The sequence below is a fragment of the Dendropsophus ebraccatus genome, chromosome 6 (assembly GCF_027789765.1).
Source record: "Dendropsophus ebraccatus isolate aDenEbr1 chromosome 6, aDenEbr1.pat, whole genome shotgun sequence".
Lineage (NCBI taxonomy): Eukaryota > Metazoa > Chordata > Amphibia > Anura > Hylidae > Dendropsophus > Dendropsophus ebraccatus.
Window position 1 is genome coordinate 18,884,870 of NC_091459.1, and position 19,571 is coordinate 18,904,440.

Consider the following 19,571-nt stretch of genomic DNA (forward strand, 5'->3'; position numbering starts at 1 on the left):
GTGAACAACGGCCGTTGTTCATAATCTGTTCACACAATATATAGCCGTTCCTATGGCCGTACATTGTATTGAGGTGAATGGCTAATTGGAGTGCAGGCACACCCAAATGTGCCTGCATTCCAATTAAAATAAAAAGATGTTCATCTGGCCAATACTGCAGTATCGGCTGTGTAAACATGTAAGACAGTGACCATTGTTTGACACGGCCGTGTCAAACAACATCCATTCCTCTTACATAGTGTGAACATAACCCAATGGTAAGTTCAGACATAGTCTGGCAATTCCACAGCAAAACAAGTGTGAATTGTGGGGTGAACATCCACACCATTTCCACAATAGAATAAGCATGCTAAACATTAGAAAATTAAAGAGCAGACACAGAGAGTATTGCTGTCAGTGTGATATTGCTTGAAATAATGTTTTTCAAAAATAACATACTAAATAAACTACAATTATTAAAAATATGTGTGATTGGGATCTGCGCTTGAAAGCTTTTTCTCAACTATCCGCATACATCGAAATCTAAATATCACTTACAAACAGCATAGATGTCAAGGTGCATGATTGTGGCTGGTTTAGTTTGCAATTACTGGCTGACATGTCATTGTTCTAAAAATAAAGTTGGAAAAATCTGTTTGGCAAGAACAAATTTTAGCTAGAAGGGGACATTGAGAAAATTGCAACATTAATTGCCCAAAGCAGAGCACAGATTAAACTTTCTATCAATATAAACTGTTGTCAGCTTTAACCTTTAACACGAATGCCATGCAGCATTATATTTTCTTATTCAAAGATAATAGGAAAAAATCTGCATGGAAATCATAGTATACAGTGCAGCAGTGTACATACAAGAAAGGGGCCCCACAGCAAAGGGGGCCTCTTATCATGGAGTCATAGGGGGCGATTTATGAAGTCTGACGTACAAGTACGCCAGTCTTATATTAAAGTGTCACTGTCGTTTAATTTTTTTTTCCAGAAATCAATAGTACAGACGATTTTAAGAAACTTTGTAATTGGGTTTATTAGCCGAAAAATGCATTTTTATCATGAAAAGAAACTTATGGAGAGGGGAGGGGTGGAGAGAGATGAGGCACCAAAACAGGACAACAAAGAGTTAATCTACAGTTAATCACTAAGCTATCTCCTCTGACAGTTGGCACTGACCTCTCAGACCTCTGAATACCGCTGTCACCCACCTCTGTGTTGTGTAATCCTTTGTTCTCTGCTCTCTGCTGACGACTAACTCCCTCCTCCCCCTCCCCTCTCTATAGAACAGACAGGGTTGTGTCTGATGCAACAAGTCAAGATTTCCTGATATTTTGCAGTGAATGAAAAAGAGGAGGGAGGGGGGACCTGGGAAAAGGCTTTTTAAATGCAGATAATGGCATATTTGCCTAATAAACCCAATTACAAAATTTCTTAAAATCACCTGGACTATTGATTTCTGCCACAAAAAAAAAAAAAAAAAACTTGTGCGGCGCTCCATTGAAGATGGCTGCTGATTCTTACAGCAGCCATCTTCCTTTGTCACGTATGGGGAAGTTTCCCTGCCCCCCGTGACGATGATCGCTGTGATTGCCCGATGACTTCTCATCAGCCAATCACAGCAATTTCCTTGCTTTCCGGGATCGGACCCTGGCACATAGCTGTGATTGGTGCTGTCCGAGATGTCCCCATGTGGGGTATTTTTGTTCTCGGGGGAAATTGCTCTACAAATTCTATGTTTTTTTTCTTTTAATCCCTTGTGAACCTGAAAATTTTAAGGCTAGACCAAGCTTTAGTGTAAAAAAATTCAATTATTCGTTTTCACGGCACATTGTGCCTGTCACCAGTGGGGTCCATATGCTCCTTCCCTTTGGAGGCTTTCCGTGCACCGGCTTTGCACTTTGTGTCCACATGTGGGGTACTCCTGTAATATGAGGATATTGCTCTACATGATTAGTGGTTTATTTTTTTCTTTTAACCCCTTGTGGACATGAAAAATACAAAGTTACACCAACATTTTAGTGTAAAAAATAAAATTTTCATTTTCACAGCACATTGTTCCACATTTGTGTCTGTCACCAGTGGGGTCCATGTGCTCACTATACCACTTGTTACATCCCTCGAGGGGTGCAGTTTCATAAATGGTGTCCTTTTAGGGGTGTTTGTTAGGTTTTGGCACCCCAGAGTCTCTGCCAACCAGAAGTGGTACTTTGAAAATTGGCCAATTGTACCGGAGGCTTCAAAATTCACTAGGCGCTCCTTTGTATCTGAGGCTTGTGGGGGACTCCAATAGCGCAATAGGGCCACATATCATATATTTCTATAAACTGCAGAAACAGGGCAATAAAAATTGTGGTGCATTTCTCTGGAAATATGTTTTCTATTATGAAAGATATTGGATCACAATATAATTTCTGGGACCGGGAAAACAGCCATTTAGATGCAGCTGTCATCTTTGACAGCTGCATTTAAATGGCTAATTGGATTGCGGCTGTTTAACGCGGGGTCACCGCACGGCCCACCTCCCCTAACGATGCCAGGGCGTACATTTGCATATAAATAGAGTGGTACGGGGAAGCTGCTGCCCTTTTTTTCAGCCATGGCCCGGTTCCCACACACAGCCCCGATCTATTAGCAAGCACCAGCTGGGGCTGAAGCACTGGAAGCAGTCCGCCCCGCCCCCAGTGGGAGGAAACCCCCGCACCTCAGTGACGTGGCTCCATTAGAATCAATGGAGCCAGGTCATAGAGGGGTGGGGGTTTGCTCCCACTGGGGACGGGACGGCCCTGCTCCAGTGCTTCAGGCCGCGGTTAAAAAAAAAATTTACTTCCCTGTGCCACTCTATTCATACAGTATGTAACACTTAAAGCGAATGAACCTGATGATACATTTGCTTTAAAGTTGCAATGGTAGTCTTACTTTCCTGGGTATCTTGTTTTATTATCAGAATAAATAAGAGGAAATGGAACTCACGCTCCTTTTTCATTGCTGAAATTGAAACCACTTTTAACTCCTTCTCACTAACTGCAGTGCTTCTAGATTATTTTTTTTTTTTTTTAACATAATGTTAATTTAGTGCAGGTAAATTGAGCCATTGTAATGTTCATATTTATATGGGATTGTTATTTTGTGGTCTTCTCTTAAAGAATGCAGCAGTGGTTATGACATAGCATGCTTGATTGATTGGTACAAAGCTTAGGTCATTGTCATCATGGAGGTGTGATGATTTGGAGACTTGTTAAAAGAGAGACGTAATTTAGAGCCCTGTAACAAAATGAACTAAATCAAATAAGATGCAGCATTTGCAGAGAATAATTGGAGATGTATCTTTTGAACCTTCAAAAAGGTTGCTCGAGTGTGAACAATGAAAAACAAGCAATTGTAAAGAGGCTGCATGGTGAGCCTAACTGAAGGAACTAGATTATTTGAAGGTATACAAAATTAAATATGCATAAAATATTCTTATTGTCATTTTATAAAGAAGAAAGAAAAAAGATCAAAATTGATGCTAAATTACTATAATTAAGATGTGTTTTCTGGAGTGTTTGAATTCATGTACAGAATTCAGTAATAAATTATGGGAATTTTTCTCTCTTTTTTTTTTTCTAGCAATACATTCTAGGATTATCATAGATTTTTTTTTTTTTTTAGTGTTTCGATACCTTTAGAATCAATACCTATAGAAGATAATGGCCCTGTGTTACCTCATTGACTTTCCCAGATATATTGTTATACTTTTAGCAACTCAAGGGCAACTTTAAATTCTCCAGAGAAGTTTTACAAACTAAGGCTATGTTCACACATCCTACATTTATTAAGTCCGACGTTTCTTACGCCGGACTTAAAAATGTCCCCGCATCTCCGGCGCTACGGGGATTTATGTAGAGGCGGATTGCCTTTACATAAATCCTATGCGCTCCGGTGCGCACGGCCGAAAACCTACGCCAGCTGAGGACTGGAGTAGGTTTTCGGCGTATCTTTAAGATACAAAAATGATGAATCGCGCGGACTATGAGTCCGCGCCCCCCGTTCAGCCCCCTCCACACCCCCTCCCCGCCCCCCCGGCGTACCCATCGGAAAGTGCCATTTTGTTAATATTTTATTCAAAATCGCCCATTTGCACTTAAAATCATTCGCAAATTGGCACTTTCCGCCGAAAAACCACATTTTGCCGGATAATACATGTCCCCCATAGTGTTTTTGCTCCGTCTTTTGGTCAGTGGTTTTTCATTCAAAACCAGGAGTGGATTGAAAACACAGATAGGCTATGTTCACACACTGTTGCAATTTAGTGGATGGTCGCCATTTAATGGCAAATAACGGCCGTTGTTTTAAAATAATGGTAATAATTTGTCATTAAAGGGGTTATTCGGGTAACAAAAACAATATTCAGAACAAATCCCCCTTCCAAATACTACCCTATGTCTAATATACATGTATAACCTATCTTGCACCTTTTCCCTGAATGTCTAAAATCCTCTACTCTGGGTTCACTCTGACCACGCTCAGCTCCCTCTTTTCCCCCTCCCTTTGTAGACACAGGACATGTGATATCCTTTCTGGGGGCTGGGTTAGCTGTCTATTTACTTGGCAACCTGACCCCCAGGAGACATTATCTGCATCATCTCCATGCACCTGTGCTGCTTTCATAGACTTTATGTGTCCTTGAGCCTAGGTTTCTGTAATATGAACTGTTATAATTCTAGCTCTGCTTTCTGTCAGTAAATGCAGGCATATGTACCTGTCTTTGTGTCACAGCTCTGTATATTGTAAGTGTTATCAATGTTCTTTAAGTCTGGATGGAACTAGAATGTTTTTATTCACAGTCAGCAAGCAGAGATTTAAACCTATATTACACCCTCCACCCCCAGTAAATAGATACCAGTTATGCAGCACATAGCTACACCATGCACATATCAGCTCTGCTACATCATCAGCTAGTATTGAATACATGTTGGGGTGATGTGATGCAAAATCAGTGAAAAACAGTCCTATGTTTACTGTGCAATAGTAATGACAGCAGTGGGCAGGAAAGAAAGCTAAGGGGGCGAGTACACAAATGGACCAATCATGGAGATTCATTATGGAAAATGTAGTTTCCTATCTTGGTTATAGATCGGCTTTTAGAAAAAACTTGCAACTCAGAAATGACAGGAGACAGTTCAAAATACTCAGGAGGACTTGGCAAAGAAGACCAGTTAGCATTTAATTTTTTAGGTAGATAACCCCTTTAAATGACGGCCATCCACTCAATTATAACCGTGTGAGAACATAGCCTTTCTGCGTTTTTAACCCACTCCTGGTTTTCGTGGAAAAAATACTGAGCATAAAATACCATGTTTGAACATAGCCTAAAATTACATGATAATATCTCAGTGTTATTATAAAAGAACATACATTTTTCAACAAAAAGGTTCATACTAAAAATTATGCTTTTTTTTTCTACATAGGGATTACAGGGACTGGTTGGACCCTCTGGCCAAAAAGGAGATAAGGTAATAATTTACATAACAAATGTCAAATTGACAAGACGCAGTGTTTGTTTTTCACAGTCCCCCCCCCCCCCCTTTTTTTTTTTCTTCAGTTGTTACAAATGTCTAGTACTTGTAATTTTGCTTAGTTTATTTGTTAATGTGATGTCTTTTTCTGGCAGCACTTTACTCCACGGGTGACTCTATTCAACTCTATAAAGTCATTCTGTAAATCACGGTAGAATTAAAACACCATGTCGATGCAGCTATTGTCATCTTTTTCATACATAGGTTCCCTTATTGCCATTTTTCAGCTTTGTTGTTTGTTAACAATAGATTTACCATACTCGTGTGTGTATAGAATACTATAAGGTTTTACAATTTTAAATGAAATGCTCATGATTCCGGCTTCTAGTTCATAATTATGATGTGTATAATTAGCAATGTGGGAGCGTGTATGCATATCTAATAAGGTAAATGCAAAACGTAATGCCAACATGTTCACATAGTCTCTTAGGAACGGGCACAATTCACCACTGTCTGCCGGCTTTTAACATTTTTTTTTTTTTTTTTATTATGTTTACGGTGTCTTCACCAGTACAATTCATTTCTAAAATAAAAGCAGCAGATATGATTTGGAGTTTTCTTTTTCTGTTATACATGATAAGGATAGGGTGCACCATTTTTTGACTACAGAGCAGTTCTTTTCCCCCGAACACATGCTTATCAAAACTTCAGCGGAACGTTTCCACCAATCCGTACTGTAGTGTATAGCTGTTATTGATCTGAAAGAAAGCCACATTCAGATTGTGTCAACAAGCAGCTAAACTTAAAAAGAACCTGTCACCCCCCATGCCGGGGCAGAGCCCGGACGACCCCCTGGTGCAGACCCATATACTTACCGCTTCCACGAAGTCCCTGAGCCTGTTCCGCTGCCGAGAGATCCCTGTCCGAAGCGTCGGGAGGGGCTCTGGGACCGGGACTTCGTAGAAGAGGTAAATATATGGGTCTGCACCTGCGGGTCATCCGGGCTCTGCCCCGTCACGGGGGGTGGCAGGTTCCCTTTAAAGGGAAACTATCATCAGATCAAATCTAACTGGCTGATAGCCCTGTATAGCTCCCGGGATGCTGAGGAGGAGGGTATGTCTCTTTTCTTCCCCCTCGGCACCGGTCCTACACTGTTAGTCTGAGTAATCCTTGCTCTGGTGCACTGTCTGGAGCACAACCACGTTATCAGCCCCCTCTCTCTATTATCATTGGAAGGAGTGGGCCAATGACCCGGCAGTCTTCCTAACAGGGCTCCGACTAACAGCGCAGGACCGGCACAGAGGAGGAAGGTAACACACATATCTTCTTCAGCATTATAGGGGGTTATCAACTGGTTAGATTTATCTAACCTGCTGATTGTTCCCCTTTAACCCCTTAAGGACAGAGCCAATTTTGATTTTTGTGTTTTCGTTTTTTCCTCCTTGTGCTTAAAAGGCCATAGCACTTGCATTTTTTCACCTAGAAACCCACATGAGCCCTTATTTTTTGCGCCACTAATTGTACTTTGCAATGACAGGCTGATTTTTTTCATAAAGTACACTGGAAAACCAGAAAAAAAAATGTGTGGTGAAATTGAAAAAAAACCCTGCATTTTGTTTATTTGGGGGGTATTTGTTTTGACGCAGTTCGCCCTGGGGTAAAACTGACTTATTATATATGTTTCTCAAGTCGTTACGATTAAAACTATATATATCATGTATAACTTTTCTTCTATCTGATGGCCTGTAAAAAATTCACAAATTAACAAATATATGTTCCTTAAAATCGCTCCATTCCCAGGCTTATAACGCTTTTATCCTTTGGTCTATGGGGCTGTGTGAGGTGTCATTTTATGCGCCATGATGTTTACTTTCTATCGGTACCTTGATTGCGCATATGCGACTTTTTGATAGCTTTTTATTACAATTTTTCTGGATTTGATGCGACCAAAAATGCGCAATTTTGCACTTTGGGATTTTTTTTGCACTTGCGCCGTTTACCGAGGAATGTGATAAATTAATAGATCGGGTGATTACGCACGCGGCGATAGAAAACATGTTTATTTACTTATTTTTATTTATAACCTGGGAAAAGGGGGGTGGTTCAGACTTTTATTAGGGGATGGGGCTTTTTATTGACAACAACACTTTTTTTTTTTTTTACACTTATACTAGAAGCCCCCCTGGGGGACTTCTAGTCCCCCTTCATAACTCTATTACACATACTGTCCACCTACTTTATGACAAATATATCATAAACAAGTCAGTCATATAGAGAAGTAAGTCATCATTCACCTAAATGTACCTCTTACTGTGCCAACTATTGCTAGCTGATGAAAACAAGACAGATTTGGGTCAGGAACAGGAATATAGACCTGCCTCACTAATTCCATGACCCGTGTAGTAAGAAGCAACATCAAAGAAGCTTACAAGCTGTGTCCACCATGGAGTAAGCCAGCAATGTGCAGCAATGTCATTTAGTTAGTCTTGACTTAAATAATGAGAGGATAAATACATTTGATTTACTAAAATATTGTATCATGAGGAAACCCTAAATATCAATGGAAATCGGTAGAATGCTTTAGACCTGCTTTTTCCATACAAAAAAAAAAAATCTATATTTGGCAAGAACATGATTTTCCATAATAAAGGAGATGAAACTTGACAAATGATTTTGTATTTGTACTTTGAGACACGTCTGGTTTCCATCCCAAAGCATTTGAATCCGCGGTCTCATTTGCATTTTTAAAATAACTACAGTAAGCTACTTTTGATAAATTGTTTTCCAAACATGTTGTCATTTGTAACGTTCAAAAAACCCAAGGTGTACGGATGTGTCAGCGGAATAATGTGCTTTACATGGAAAAATAAAGTGCTTGTCGAAGACCACAAATTACTTTTTGGCGCTTTGATTTGTCACGTGCCAGTCACACAAAGCCCCTTCACGCCGTGTTTTTAACTCGAATCACCGGCCTTATGTATAATTTATCACTAGGGCTATAGGTCCGTGAGTAACGTGTGTGTATTTAAAGCCATACAAGGTCAGTAAATACAATGGCGGCCGCCGCGAAGAATAATGATCTTATCAGCCTCGTCCTTATTACGTTTACTGCTGTTTCATAACAAATGCAAATTTATGATGAATTCTAATTTGTCCAATGCAGGAACTTGATTAGTGTTTAATGTGTCGTTTATTCTTGTTTTGTACGGTTAACCCATCCTCATTATAGAAATTACGTCTCTTATCATCCTTGCTCCAAATACATTAGTTTGATGATTTTTTATTAAGCTTACAGTGACTTGGTAAATGCCTTTTTTTTTTTTTTTAATAGAAGGATTATTCCACTTGTTTTCTTATTGTTTTGATTTGTAGGGGGACGTTGGTCCAAGAGGATTGCCCGGCCTGCCAGGATTGGTAATTATGTAACAGTGCAAATTAGGTTTCGAATTGTACAGCATGTGAAGTAGGTGCCATAAAATCCATAAGGTTTAGTGCCTAGCCAGCAGAGCAGGCAGGAACAAAGCTAATAAATACAGGCAAATGGCTTTCTGTAAAATCATTATTTTACAACAAAATAGCCTGGTGTAGATGCTGTTCTGCATGGTTCATGATCATAAAACCATCTAAATAACTGTGTTGTTTCTTAAGAAGTCGACATGAGTAAATATACAGTTGTCAGGATTTCCCATAAAAATATAATCCTTCTCATGCATTCGTATGTAACATACTGGCTCTTAGACAGTAAGGGTTGGCTGGTACTCTTACTATAACGTTATGCTGGTATTTATATTGCTAAATATAAATATCAGCACTCTTTATTCTTTGGTACTCAACTGCTTTCAGAAAATTATAAAGATTTATAATTTATTTCTTATTAAAAATCTTCAGTCTTTCCATACTGATCAGCTGCTGTGTGTTCTGCAGGAAGTGGTGTTTTCTTTCCAGTCTGACACAGTATTCTCTGCTGCCACCTCTGTCCGTGATAGGATCTGTCCAGAGCAGAGGGGTGTTCTGTGGGGATTTGCTGCTGCTCTGGACAGTTCCTGACATGGACAGAGGTGGCAGCAGAGAGCATTGTGTCAGACTAAAAGGAAAACATAATTTTCTTACAGCAGCTGATAAGTACTAAAAGACTGGAGATTTTTAAATAGAAGTAAATTACCAATCTAAATAACTTTCTGAAACCAGTTGATTTGAAAGAAAAAGATATATCCCTTTAATATATATTACCATGTTTCCACGAAAACTCACATTCTTGCGGGACATGGCGGCGAAATGGGCGGGGATGGGACGTGCGGCGGCGGAACGTGCAGCAGGACTTGGGATTAGGTGAGTCCTGGGTGGTGGTAGACGGCAATGGGCGGCCTTACTTTTGGGGGGTGTCCTAGTTTAGAGTAGGGGGTGCCTTGTTTTCTGGGGAATGCCTTACTTTAGGCTAGTTGGTAGGGTAATTGTTGTGTCTTATTTTAGGAGGGCATCTTATTTTCGGGGAAACACGGTATAAGACATTATAATGTTAAAATTGAACCCACATTTGTGCACAAAATTCCTTATGAAAAAAGTGTAAAAAAAATAATAATAATTTGGAGTTAAAGAGGTACACCGGGCTGGGGTTATTTTTAGGGTATAGCCGGGGAAGTGGTGGAAATAGAGGCCGCCGGGTCTCGGATCACGCCGCCCCGTTCTTCTGTCCTGTGAAAGCTTTCTGGCTTGAGCTGTGGCTTGAGATGTGACGTCTCAAGGCAGGTCAGCTATTCAGCGGCTGAGGCGGGACCCCACTACGACCGCTGAATGGCTGAGCTTCCTTGAGACATCACATCTCAAGCCTCAGTTTAGATCAGGAAGCGGCCGCGGGACGGAAGAACAGGGCAGTGCGATCCAGGACCCAGTCCTGGAATCGGGGAGTTAAGTGACCAGCGGCCTCTATTTCCACCCCTTCCCCGGCCATACCCTAAAAATAGTCTGGAGTATCTCTTTAACTGCCCACAGCAACCAATCACAGCTCAGATTTCATTTTACCAGACTTTAAAGCTGAGCTGTGATTAGTTTCTATGGGCAGTTTACACCATTTAATAAATCTAGGCCATGAGAAAATAGTCTCATTCTACTTGTATATTCATTGCAACATTAGGGGAAGGTGTGTGTGTGTGGGGGGGGGATCTGCCATATGAAATGATCCAAACTTGGTAGAACATTTCCATTACAGAAAAAAGATTGATAAATAAGAATGTTCTATATAAGAGATGAAGATACAGGAGGTAAATACAAAGTTGGCTAGTTTGGCTGTAAGAGCAGGATGCCAGCGTAGTGATTACTGCCACGGTGGGACTTCCATGTTGGCAGGAACGATATGTTAAGCTTATCTGTATTTCATGCAATTTCCATCTGGCTTCACATCTCAGACAAAACCTATTATTGAGATCTCTTCTGTTTAATATGGTGTTATCAGGTCTACTATCCAATTCCATGGACAGGCGTATTTAGAGGCAAATACGTAAATTGTTCCCTGTAGATATATCATTGCATAATAATTACAAAATTAGATGAGGCTTAGCAGAACTGAATTCCCGTGAATTTCAATCAAAGGTGTAAAACTTTTTTTTATTGTCCATGATCAAAGTGCATATTGAGGTGTTGTTGGTTTTTGGTTGACGGTAGAGCCGGCCAAGTTATTTTCATTAGTCCTGAAAAGCATATTTACTGAATGACATGTCCTTATGGCATTGAAATATCAGTGTGGCCAGGGGGTTTATGCAAGGCAGTCAAGATTTTATTATAAACTGTCAGACAATACAGAACAAAAGTATATTAGATGAAGAGAATAGGTATTATCTAGTTTAAAAAAGTTATAAAGATGAATGGTGAGATGAGATAAAAGAATTCTTATTACTGATGCCCATAGCTCACAATGTACAACAAGGAATAACTACACTACAAACTCACAAAAAATATGCTGTATTAGAATAACAATGCTTTGACTTTAAAGGGGTATTACCACTTCACAAAAACTTGGCTTCCTGACCTCTTCTACCCAGTTTGTGGTGTGGTTTGTTCGCCATTTCGCAGCTCCCTATTGATATTAAGGCTATGTTCACACAGTGTATATTTCAAAGACAAGAACGACCGTCTTTGGCAATTAAAACAATGACCGTTTTTGCCTTAAAATAACGCACTGCGTTGAACTCTATAGGAACAACAGCCGTTGTTCACACATTGTATTGTATTTGTGGTTCCCTATGGCCGCACAAATAATTGACTTGTCAATTATTTGCGGCCAGTAATGCAGGAACAATGGTCATTGTTCCCGCTCTATTCACACAATATATGGCCATTCTGACGGCCGTACATTGCACGGACTTCAATGGTTAATTGGATTGCAAGTTAACCCCAATGTGCATTCCAATTAAAATAAAAGGAAGTTCCTGCAGCCGATATGGTAATATCGGGCATAGGAACTAGGGATGGTCCAAACATGCCAAGGTTCGGGTTTGTACGAACCCGGACTCTCGGCAATGATTCCCGCTGTCTTAAACCTCCGTGGAGCGGGGATCATCGGCAGGTTCGGCCATTCCTAGTAGGAACATGTCAAGCAATGGCGGTTGTTTATACACTGTGTTAACATAGCCTAATATATTATTTGAAGTTGGTCCCAGAGTTACACATACAGTGTAGCTTATGGAGCTTTCCCTGTCACCTCCAACAGGACAAAAGGGGGTCAAGAAACGATCTTAGCAGTATGGGAATACCTTTTTAAATGTAACCATGGGGCTCTATAGGAGCCTGATTCAATTTTCTATTCCCAGCTAAATTATTTATAGTCATTTCTACAAATTAGCTAATCTTGTGCAAGCTTGGGTTCGTCTGAAGTTGAACACTCTGCATTCGATTACCGGTGGTTGTATCCATGTTTCCCAGGACTCCCTAGGACTGCATCCAACTTCTACAGCCACTGGTAATCGAATGCAGAGTGTTCAACTTCAGAACTCAAGGTTGCACAATATTTGCTCATCTCTAGTCATTTCTATGGACAATTTCTACAGGGCCCCATTGAATTGTTCTGATTTCCATATTTGAAGTAGTGACATAATTTTCCCCTAGTGTGGGGCTATTGACATTTACCTTATAAGGTATTTTTGCCTTTCTCTGGATCAACACAGTAAGGTTGTAGGTTGAACTTGGTGTCTGTCATTTTCTAAAATCTGTGGTTAAGCTCCAATGCAAATCTTAACAGGTCTCTATATGTTTTCTCTGGCTAATATTACAAGTGTTTAAATATAAGAAGTCGTAAAGATCACATTTCAGTAATTTCTTTATGTATTGTTATTTTAGTTGATCCAGTTTATGAATTTGTGTTGAATAACTATTTACTATGTGTCTCTTACAGACGGCATCTGAAACAATAGGAGAGAAAGGTGACCCTGTGAGTAGAACTGAGACATGTTATTTATGATACCAATTGTATCATTTTTTTGAATGGTTTCAAATTTAATGTTTTTGGCCCTGAAATGGAATCAATTAATCTGTTTCAAACTTTTAATGTGTTTTTTATGGATTATTGGATTTACTTGCACATATTTTAGAACGACTGCTGTGATGTACAGTTAAGATGACTGAGAGATTGTTTGATTAGGAAATAATCAATGGCAACTACACAACTAATTTTTTCTTCCCCCCCTCAGTCCCAGTGGCTGGAGGCATTTTTGTTAATACATTTTTAAAAGGATCTATGAAATCTTAGGCCAGTTTGTTTCTACAGTATTATCAGAAGGTAGTTATCCCGACAGTGGCTAGTCATTTACATTTGTGGTCAACATTATTTTCACCCTTGACAGTATAATATAAAAAAAAAATCCAGGATCTCTGGGGGGTAAAAAGTGCATGTATACCAAAATTTGTATTTTTTGAATATTTTAATACCATGTTCATATATATTTAACTAATTAAATTAAATAAAAATGCTCTATGTCATGGACAGGATTTACGCCATCAAAATGACAGATGTTTTTATTGGACATTGGTCATTTAACGATAAATAATGGCAATTATTTTATATTATTCTATGAATATTTGTTGGTAAATGATGGCCACCCAATAAAAATGGCCACAATTTTGATGGTGAGTAACACTTTTAATTCTTTGAGTCCTTTTCTTTGTCTTTTACTATCACCAATGCATTGCAAAAGGGTTCTAGATTGGTTTTATCTGTCCATAGAATATTTTACCAAATCATTGGGTCCTCCTTTGCTTTCACCCTTAGAACTCATTCTTTTAGTGTGCAGCAAATAGTAGAAGTACCCTAGGGGAACTATAGAAAGGTGTCCCTTGTGTATCTATCTTATAATGGGTGAATCTATGGCCTGGAGCACCGGTAGGAGCACTACCCTGCCCCCGTCGTGCCCCCTTGGTGCAATGGGAGGGGGGCAGTGCTCCTAACCGTGCACCGAGCCCTGGATTCAGCTGCTAACTCCACGGGAACGGAGCAGAGAAGGAAGGTAAGAGACATACCTTCCTTCTTGGCGCCCCATGCGCATTATTGGGCTATCAGCAGGTTAGATAAATCTAACCTGCTGATAGTTCCCCTTTAAATATATCACCAAGTGTCTAAGTAAATATATTTCTAAAAGTGCTATTGAAATTCTCTCCACATGTTGGTAACAACCCATCCATCCCACACAGGCAAATGAATCAAACATAGATGTCCATACATTAAATGCATAAAGAAAAGAAACAGTCACTTGCACTACTTAGTCTTGCAGTGGATATACTCTATGGTTTCAGTTTGACTGGGAGTATGAGTTCTTGGTTGAAAAACGTACATGGGGTGCTCGCTTCTACTATGAATGCAATTTACGTAGTAGACCTCAAAAAGAAAAAGAGGACTGTAGAGGGCACTCACCATTAAAAGCTTTAGTCTTTATTTAATATCTTCTTAAAAGCTCCATAGCAGGACGAGCATGGAGAAAGGTGCCAGATCCTCCTAATCAGCGCAGCAGCGTAACAGCTGTTTCGCGTAACATGGGGACGCTTCTACAGACGCTCTGTAGACGTCTGTGGAAGCGTACCCACATTACGCGAAACAACTGTCACGCTGCTGCGCTGATTAGAAGGATCTGGCGTCTTTCCCCATGCTCGTCCGGCTATGGCGCTTTTTAGAAGATATTACATAAAGATTTAAGTTTTTAATGATGAGTGCCCTCTACAATCCTCTTTTTCTTTTGATGTCCATATATTAAGTTATGTGTAATAATAAGAAATGACGCAGGGAAAAAAAGAATTAACCACATGAAAAAAGAGAGGTGCAAAAAGCCATGTAAAGTCACGACACCAGCTAAAAACTATCAGTACTTACAATGCTATCCTGCCTCTTAGGCTGTGTTTACACATGCAGTAACACAATAAAAAAACAATGTGAATGTATCATTTAATTGCAGTAATTGATCACTTCATTGCAATAATTATTTCATTGCCGTCCAGATGTCTTTCATTACATTAACACAATGAAACTCTGTGTACAAACATACCCTTTGGCCCTGTTCACACGTCCGCAATTCTGTCCGCATTTGCGGAACCGAAAATAGGATCAATATATTTCAATGGCCCAATTCACATATCCGTAGTTGTGTACAGGGCTGTGATCCGTACCGCAAAAAAAAAAAAAAAGGACAGGCCCTAGTGCTGACTGAAATTTCTCCACGGACACACCAATAGAATCCTACGGGATCTGTATTTTTGCGGATGCGATCTGAAAAAAATATGGATCCGCAAATAGTGAATAGATTATTATTATTATTCATTTTTGCAGATTAGTAAAAAATATGGATGCAATATGGATGGAAATTTGTGAATTGCTAATAAAAAATAACATACTCAAATTTGCATAGTGAAATATACTGATGTGTAAAATATACCCTCAGTGGAAAACAACATCAGCTGGTTTGACTGATGGCCTATAAAATGGTCTTCTCTTCCTCCACACCCCTGCTGACTTCACTCAAGAATCAAGTGGCTGGAAAGCGTGGCCACAAAAGGCGCAGTGATCGGTGGAGAGCCAATTTTTAATCAGTTTTCATAGGGTTCTCTCATTTTTTATTTTTTACATCATACATGGACTTTCGTTATTTATCGAGTAGCAAAAGTCTTGATGATATGTTAAAGAGTAAGGCAAGGCTCACCCACAGTAAACATATGTTTGAAGAACACTGCAGACTAAACTGTTTTTGTTGTTAAATATATTGGAAACCAAACAAACAGACCAAAAGGATAGACAAAAAATGTAAATGATTGGCAATGGATTTAAAGGGGTACTCCATCGAAAATCTATTTCTTTCAAATCAACTGGTTTCAGAAAGTTGTATTGATTTGTAATTTACTTCTATTTTAGCTGCTGTATGCACTGCTGTAAATTTTGTTTTCTTTCCAGTCTTACACACTGCTCTCTGCTGCCATGTCTGCAGTCAGGAACTGTCCAGAGCAGGAGGATTTGCATAGGGATTTGCTACTGCTCTGGACAGTTCCTATCTCGTTCAGAGGTGGCAGCAGAGAGCACTGTGTCAGACTGAAAAGAAAACATCACTTCCTGCAGGACATTTAGCAGCTGATAAGTACTGGAAGACTTGAGATTTTTTATTAGAAGTAAATTAGAAATCTGTATAACTTTCTTAAACCAGTTGATCTGAAAGAAAAAAGATTTTGGCTGGAGCACCCCTTTAAACATAGAAACATTTGTTTCATCTTGTAATACTGATGCCAAGATTGGTCAGACTTTATATAGTGGGAATAAAAAGTAAAAAAAAAAAAAGCATGTACAGTAGAGAGCTTCAGCTTAAGCAATGTGATTGTGATTTATATCATTGCTGATTGAAGAAAACTACAGGCAAATAGGCATAATTTTTCCAAACATAGATGGTGTCATTGGTTAAATATCAATATATCAGATTTATGCTTCCAGACAGAGTTTTAAAACCATTTAAGGCTCACCAAACACAGCATAATAATTTTTCATTATGTAATATTAATGGCAAGTATCATATAAAATGTGTGTGTATAAATTGATTGTGGCTCTGTATTGTGGATTACGTTTACATTGAATTATTCTCTGTGTGTCTGTTAAAAGGAGTTTTCAAAATTACAACTTGGAATTTTATGTTTTTTTTTTTTGTTTTTTTTTTCTTTTATGGAAGGGAGAACCTGGAGCCAAAGGAGAGCAGGGAATAAAAGTAAGATATGGGAACTAAAATGGAAATGTGGGAGGCCTGGTCACACCTGTTACAGATTACGACTATGTTCACACAATGTATGAGACCGGCTGTTCCGTGACCTGACCGGGTCAGGGAACGGACGTTCTCTTAAAAGATCAATCCGGCCGGTACTGCAGTACCAGGCGTATGATCTTTAGGACAGCAGAGTTCTGATGCGGGTACATCCTTGCACGTCTGCATCAGAACGCTTCACTGCACACTACTGAGTGAGCGGCCGCGGCTGCTCTTTCTATAGTGTGCACTGGCAGTGTTTTCTGCGGCCACTATTCAATTATTAGCAGCCGCAGAAAACTGACATGTCAATTGTTTGCTGCGCCGCTAGGGATCCCGGCCGGAGTATATACCATGTGTATACACTCCGGCCAGGATTCCATAGGCGGCAACGGCACGTATATTTTCGTATTAATCACAGCCGTTGCTGCAATCAGCAACAACGGCCGTAGTTATACGAAAATATACATTGTGTGAACATAGCCTACTATTGCTTTTGATAAGGAAACTACTAGTGCTCTAATCAATCCAGTGAAATTTACAGTTCCCATTCAAGTTACAGAATGTTCACACACACACACAGTAAAATAAAACCAAAATATTACAGCAGGGGAGTAACTATCACTATAGCGGATGTAGCAGCTGCTACGGGGCCTGCTGCATTAGGGGGCTTATCCCTGCAATACATTGCGCCTTCTGAGCTGTCATTATACTACCAAGGGAGATGCCTAATATGGCAGACACTATGGGGGAGATTTATCAAACATGTTTTAAGTGAAACTGGCTCAGTTGCCCCTAGCAACCAATCAGATTCCACCTTTCATTTTCCAAAGAGTCTGTGAGGAATGAAAGGTGGAATCTAATTGGTTGCTAGGGGCAACTGAGCCAGTTTCACTTTACACCATGTTTGATAAATCTCCCCCCATGTACTGGGGGTGGGGTGGGGGGGTAGGATACAAGGGGAGATGCCTATTTGGGGGGGACATTACCTACAGGGGGGATACAACGGGAGATGCCTACCATGGGGGACACTATGTAAGATGTTATCTACTGGGCGGAGGGCTAACAAACAGGGGGATGGGGGAGAGGAGGGGCCCAATCAAAAGTCTGCTATGGCGCCCAGCTCTTTTTAGTTACACCCCCTGTAGAACAGCAAAATAGATATAAAACACAGCCATCTTTTGAATCTAATAATGTGCTACAATAATAGCTATGGAAAAAAAGCCTTCTGTGCCCTTTTTCCACAGACTTTAAGGCTATGTTTACACACTGCTTTTCTTTGGCTGGTTGACAGCTGGCTTTTAGGATGGTGGTCATTTTAACGGGGTAGTGTGGTGTTTAACATTTATTCACTAAATAACATACATTACAAAGTTATACAACTTTGTAATGTGTGTTATTTAAGTGAATGGTCCCCTTCCCTGTGTTCCCCCTACCCCAGAAGTGTGATGCCGTATACTCACCGAATCACTGTCAACCCCCGACCCCGGCCTGACCCCTTGGTTCCAGGATGACCATTGTATGTTGAGAACAAAATTCTATGGAAAACTGGCCCAAGTAAAGAGCAGCACAGGACATGTAGTATCACACTATACTCAGAGAATCACTAGCAGACAGCCAACCAGTGCAGGCAATTCACTAATACTGAGGATTTACCAGTAAAATGGCCAGTTTCATTGGTTGATCATCTAGTTATTTACATGTTCCGCAGATCCTGACTGTCTGTAACATTGTATGTTGAGTCTGGTCTCAAGTTACGATGGTCCAGAAAAAAACATTGTATGTTGAAAATATTGTATCTTTAGGCCATTGTAAGTTGAGGGATCACTGTACTGTTCTTACTACAGGGTCTATACTCCTGGGTGTGTGTCCAACTTACTATCCTGTGCATAGAAAGGTTATGTTCACACACTGTTGAAATTTAGTTGATGGCCGTCATTTAACTGCAAATAACAGACGTTATTTCAAAACAATGGCCGTTGTTTTAAAATAACGGCAATTATTTGCCCTTAAATGGCGGCCATCAACTAACTTTTGTATGGCTGTTGTGCCACACTGTCAATAAACAACGGCAACAACAATCTGCAACAATGGCTGATGTTTATTGTGAAAATACGTAGTGTGAACGTGACCTAAGTCAGTATTTTGTATCGCCAATAACGGTAATGGAACCCAAACACAGATAAAAGTACAATGGAACCCTATGTACCTCTGCAGTGTTTTGGGCCAAATCCAGCAAAATACTGACCAATATAATATATGTTGCGTATCTTAAATGGGTATTCCAGGAAAGAATAACTTTTCCCCTATCCACAGGATTCTGTCTCTTTCCGTGCCGATGCGGAGATCTATTGATAACAGAGCCGGCTGGGTCAGATATGGAGAATGCCGGGGAGTTCAGGGGTCGGATCCCGGGGATCTCCTACTTTTCCTCTATCCTGTAGATAAGGGAAAACAATTTTTTTTCCAGAATATCCATTTAAATTCAAAGTAACAAAACTCTTTAGTTAAACCAAAATAAATTTTGTGCCATTGTTTAGAATGAACTAAATGGATCTGTCTGAATGTACTAAATGGATCTGCATACATTGTATGCAGACTGTAAGGCTGTATTCTGTTGATGAATTATATTAGTACATTATTATTTTATTGATGAATATATATATATATATATATATATATATATATATTTTTTTTTTTTTTTTTTTTATGCATACAATATATTTTCTCTATGTTTACTTGATTTTATATAAGGGTGAACCAGGGCATCCAGGATTGCCAGGATTTGCAGGGGCTCCTGGTATTGAGGTATGATTATATACTTTTTCTAAACATAAAA

General features: G+C 39.7%; 1 protein-coding gene across 1 annotated transcript in view; it reads left to right on the forward strand.

Annotated features, from left to right (window-relative positions):
- Positions 1 to 19,571, forward strand: part of LOC138795177 (collagen alpha-1(XIX) chain-like) — a 384,669-nt gene that overhangs the window by 362,813 nt on the left and 2,285 nt on the right. The window contains exons 19-23 of the mRNA XM_069974170.1: positions 5,436 to 5,480; positions 8,856 to 8,897; positions 12,868 to 12,903; positions 16,664 to 16,699; positions 19,487 to 19,540. Of these exons, the coding sequence (XP_069830271.1) occupies positions 5,436 to 5,480; positions 8,856 to 8,897; positions 12,868 to 12,903; positions 16,664 to 16,699; positions 19,487 to 19,540 (213 nt within the window). The remainder of the gene's footprint in view (positions 1 to 5,435; positions 5,481 to 8,855; positions 8,898 to 12,867; positions 12,904 to 16,663; positions 16,700 to 19,486; positions 19,541 to 19,571) is intronic.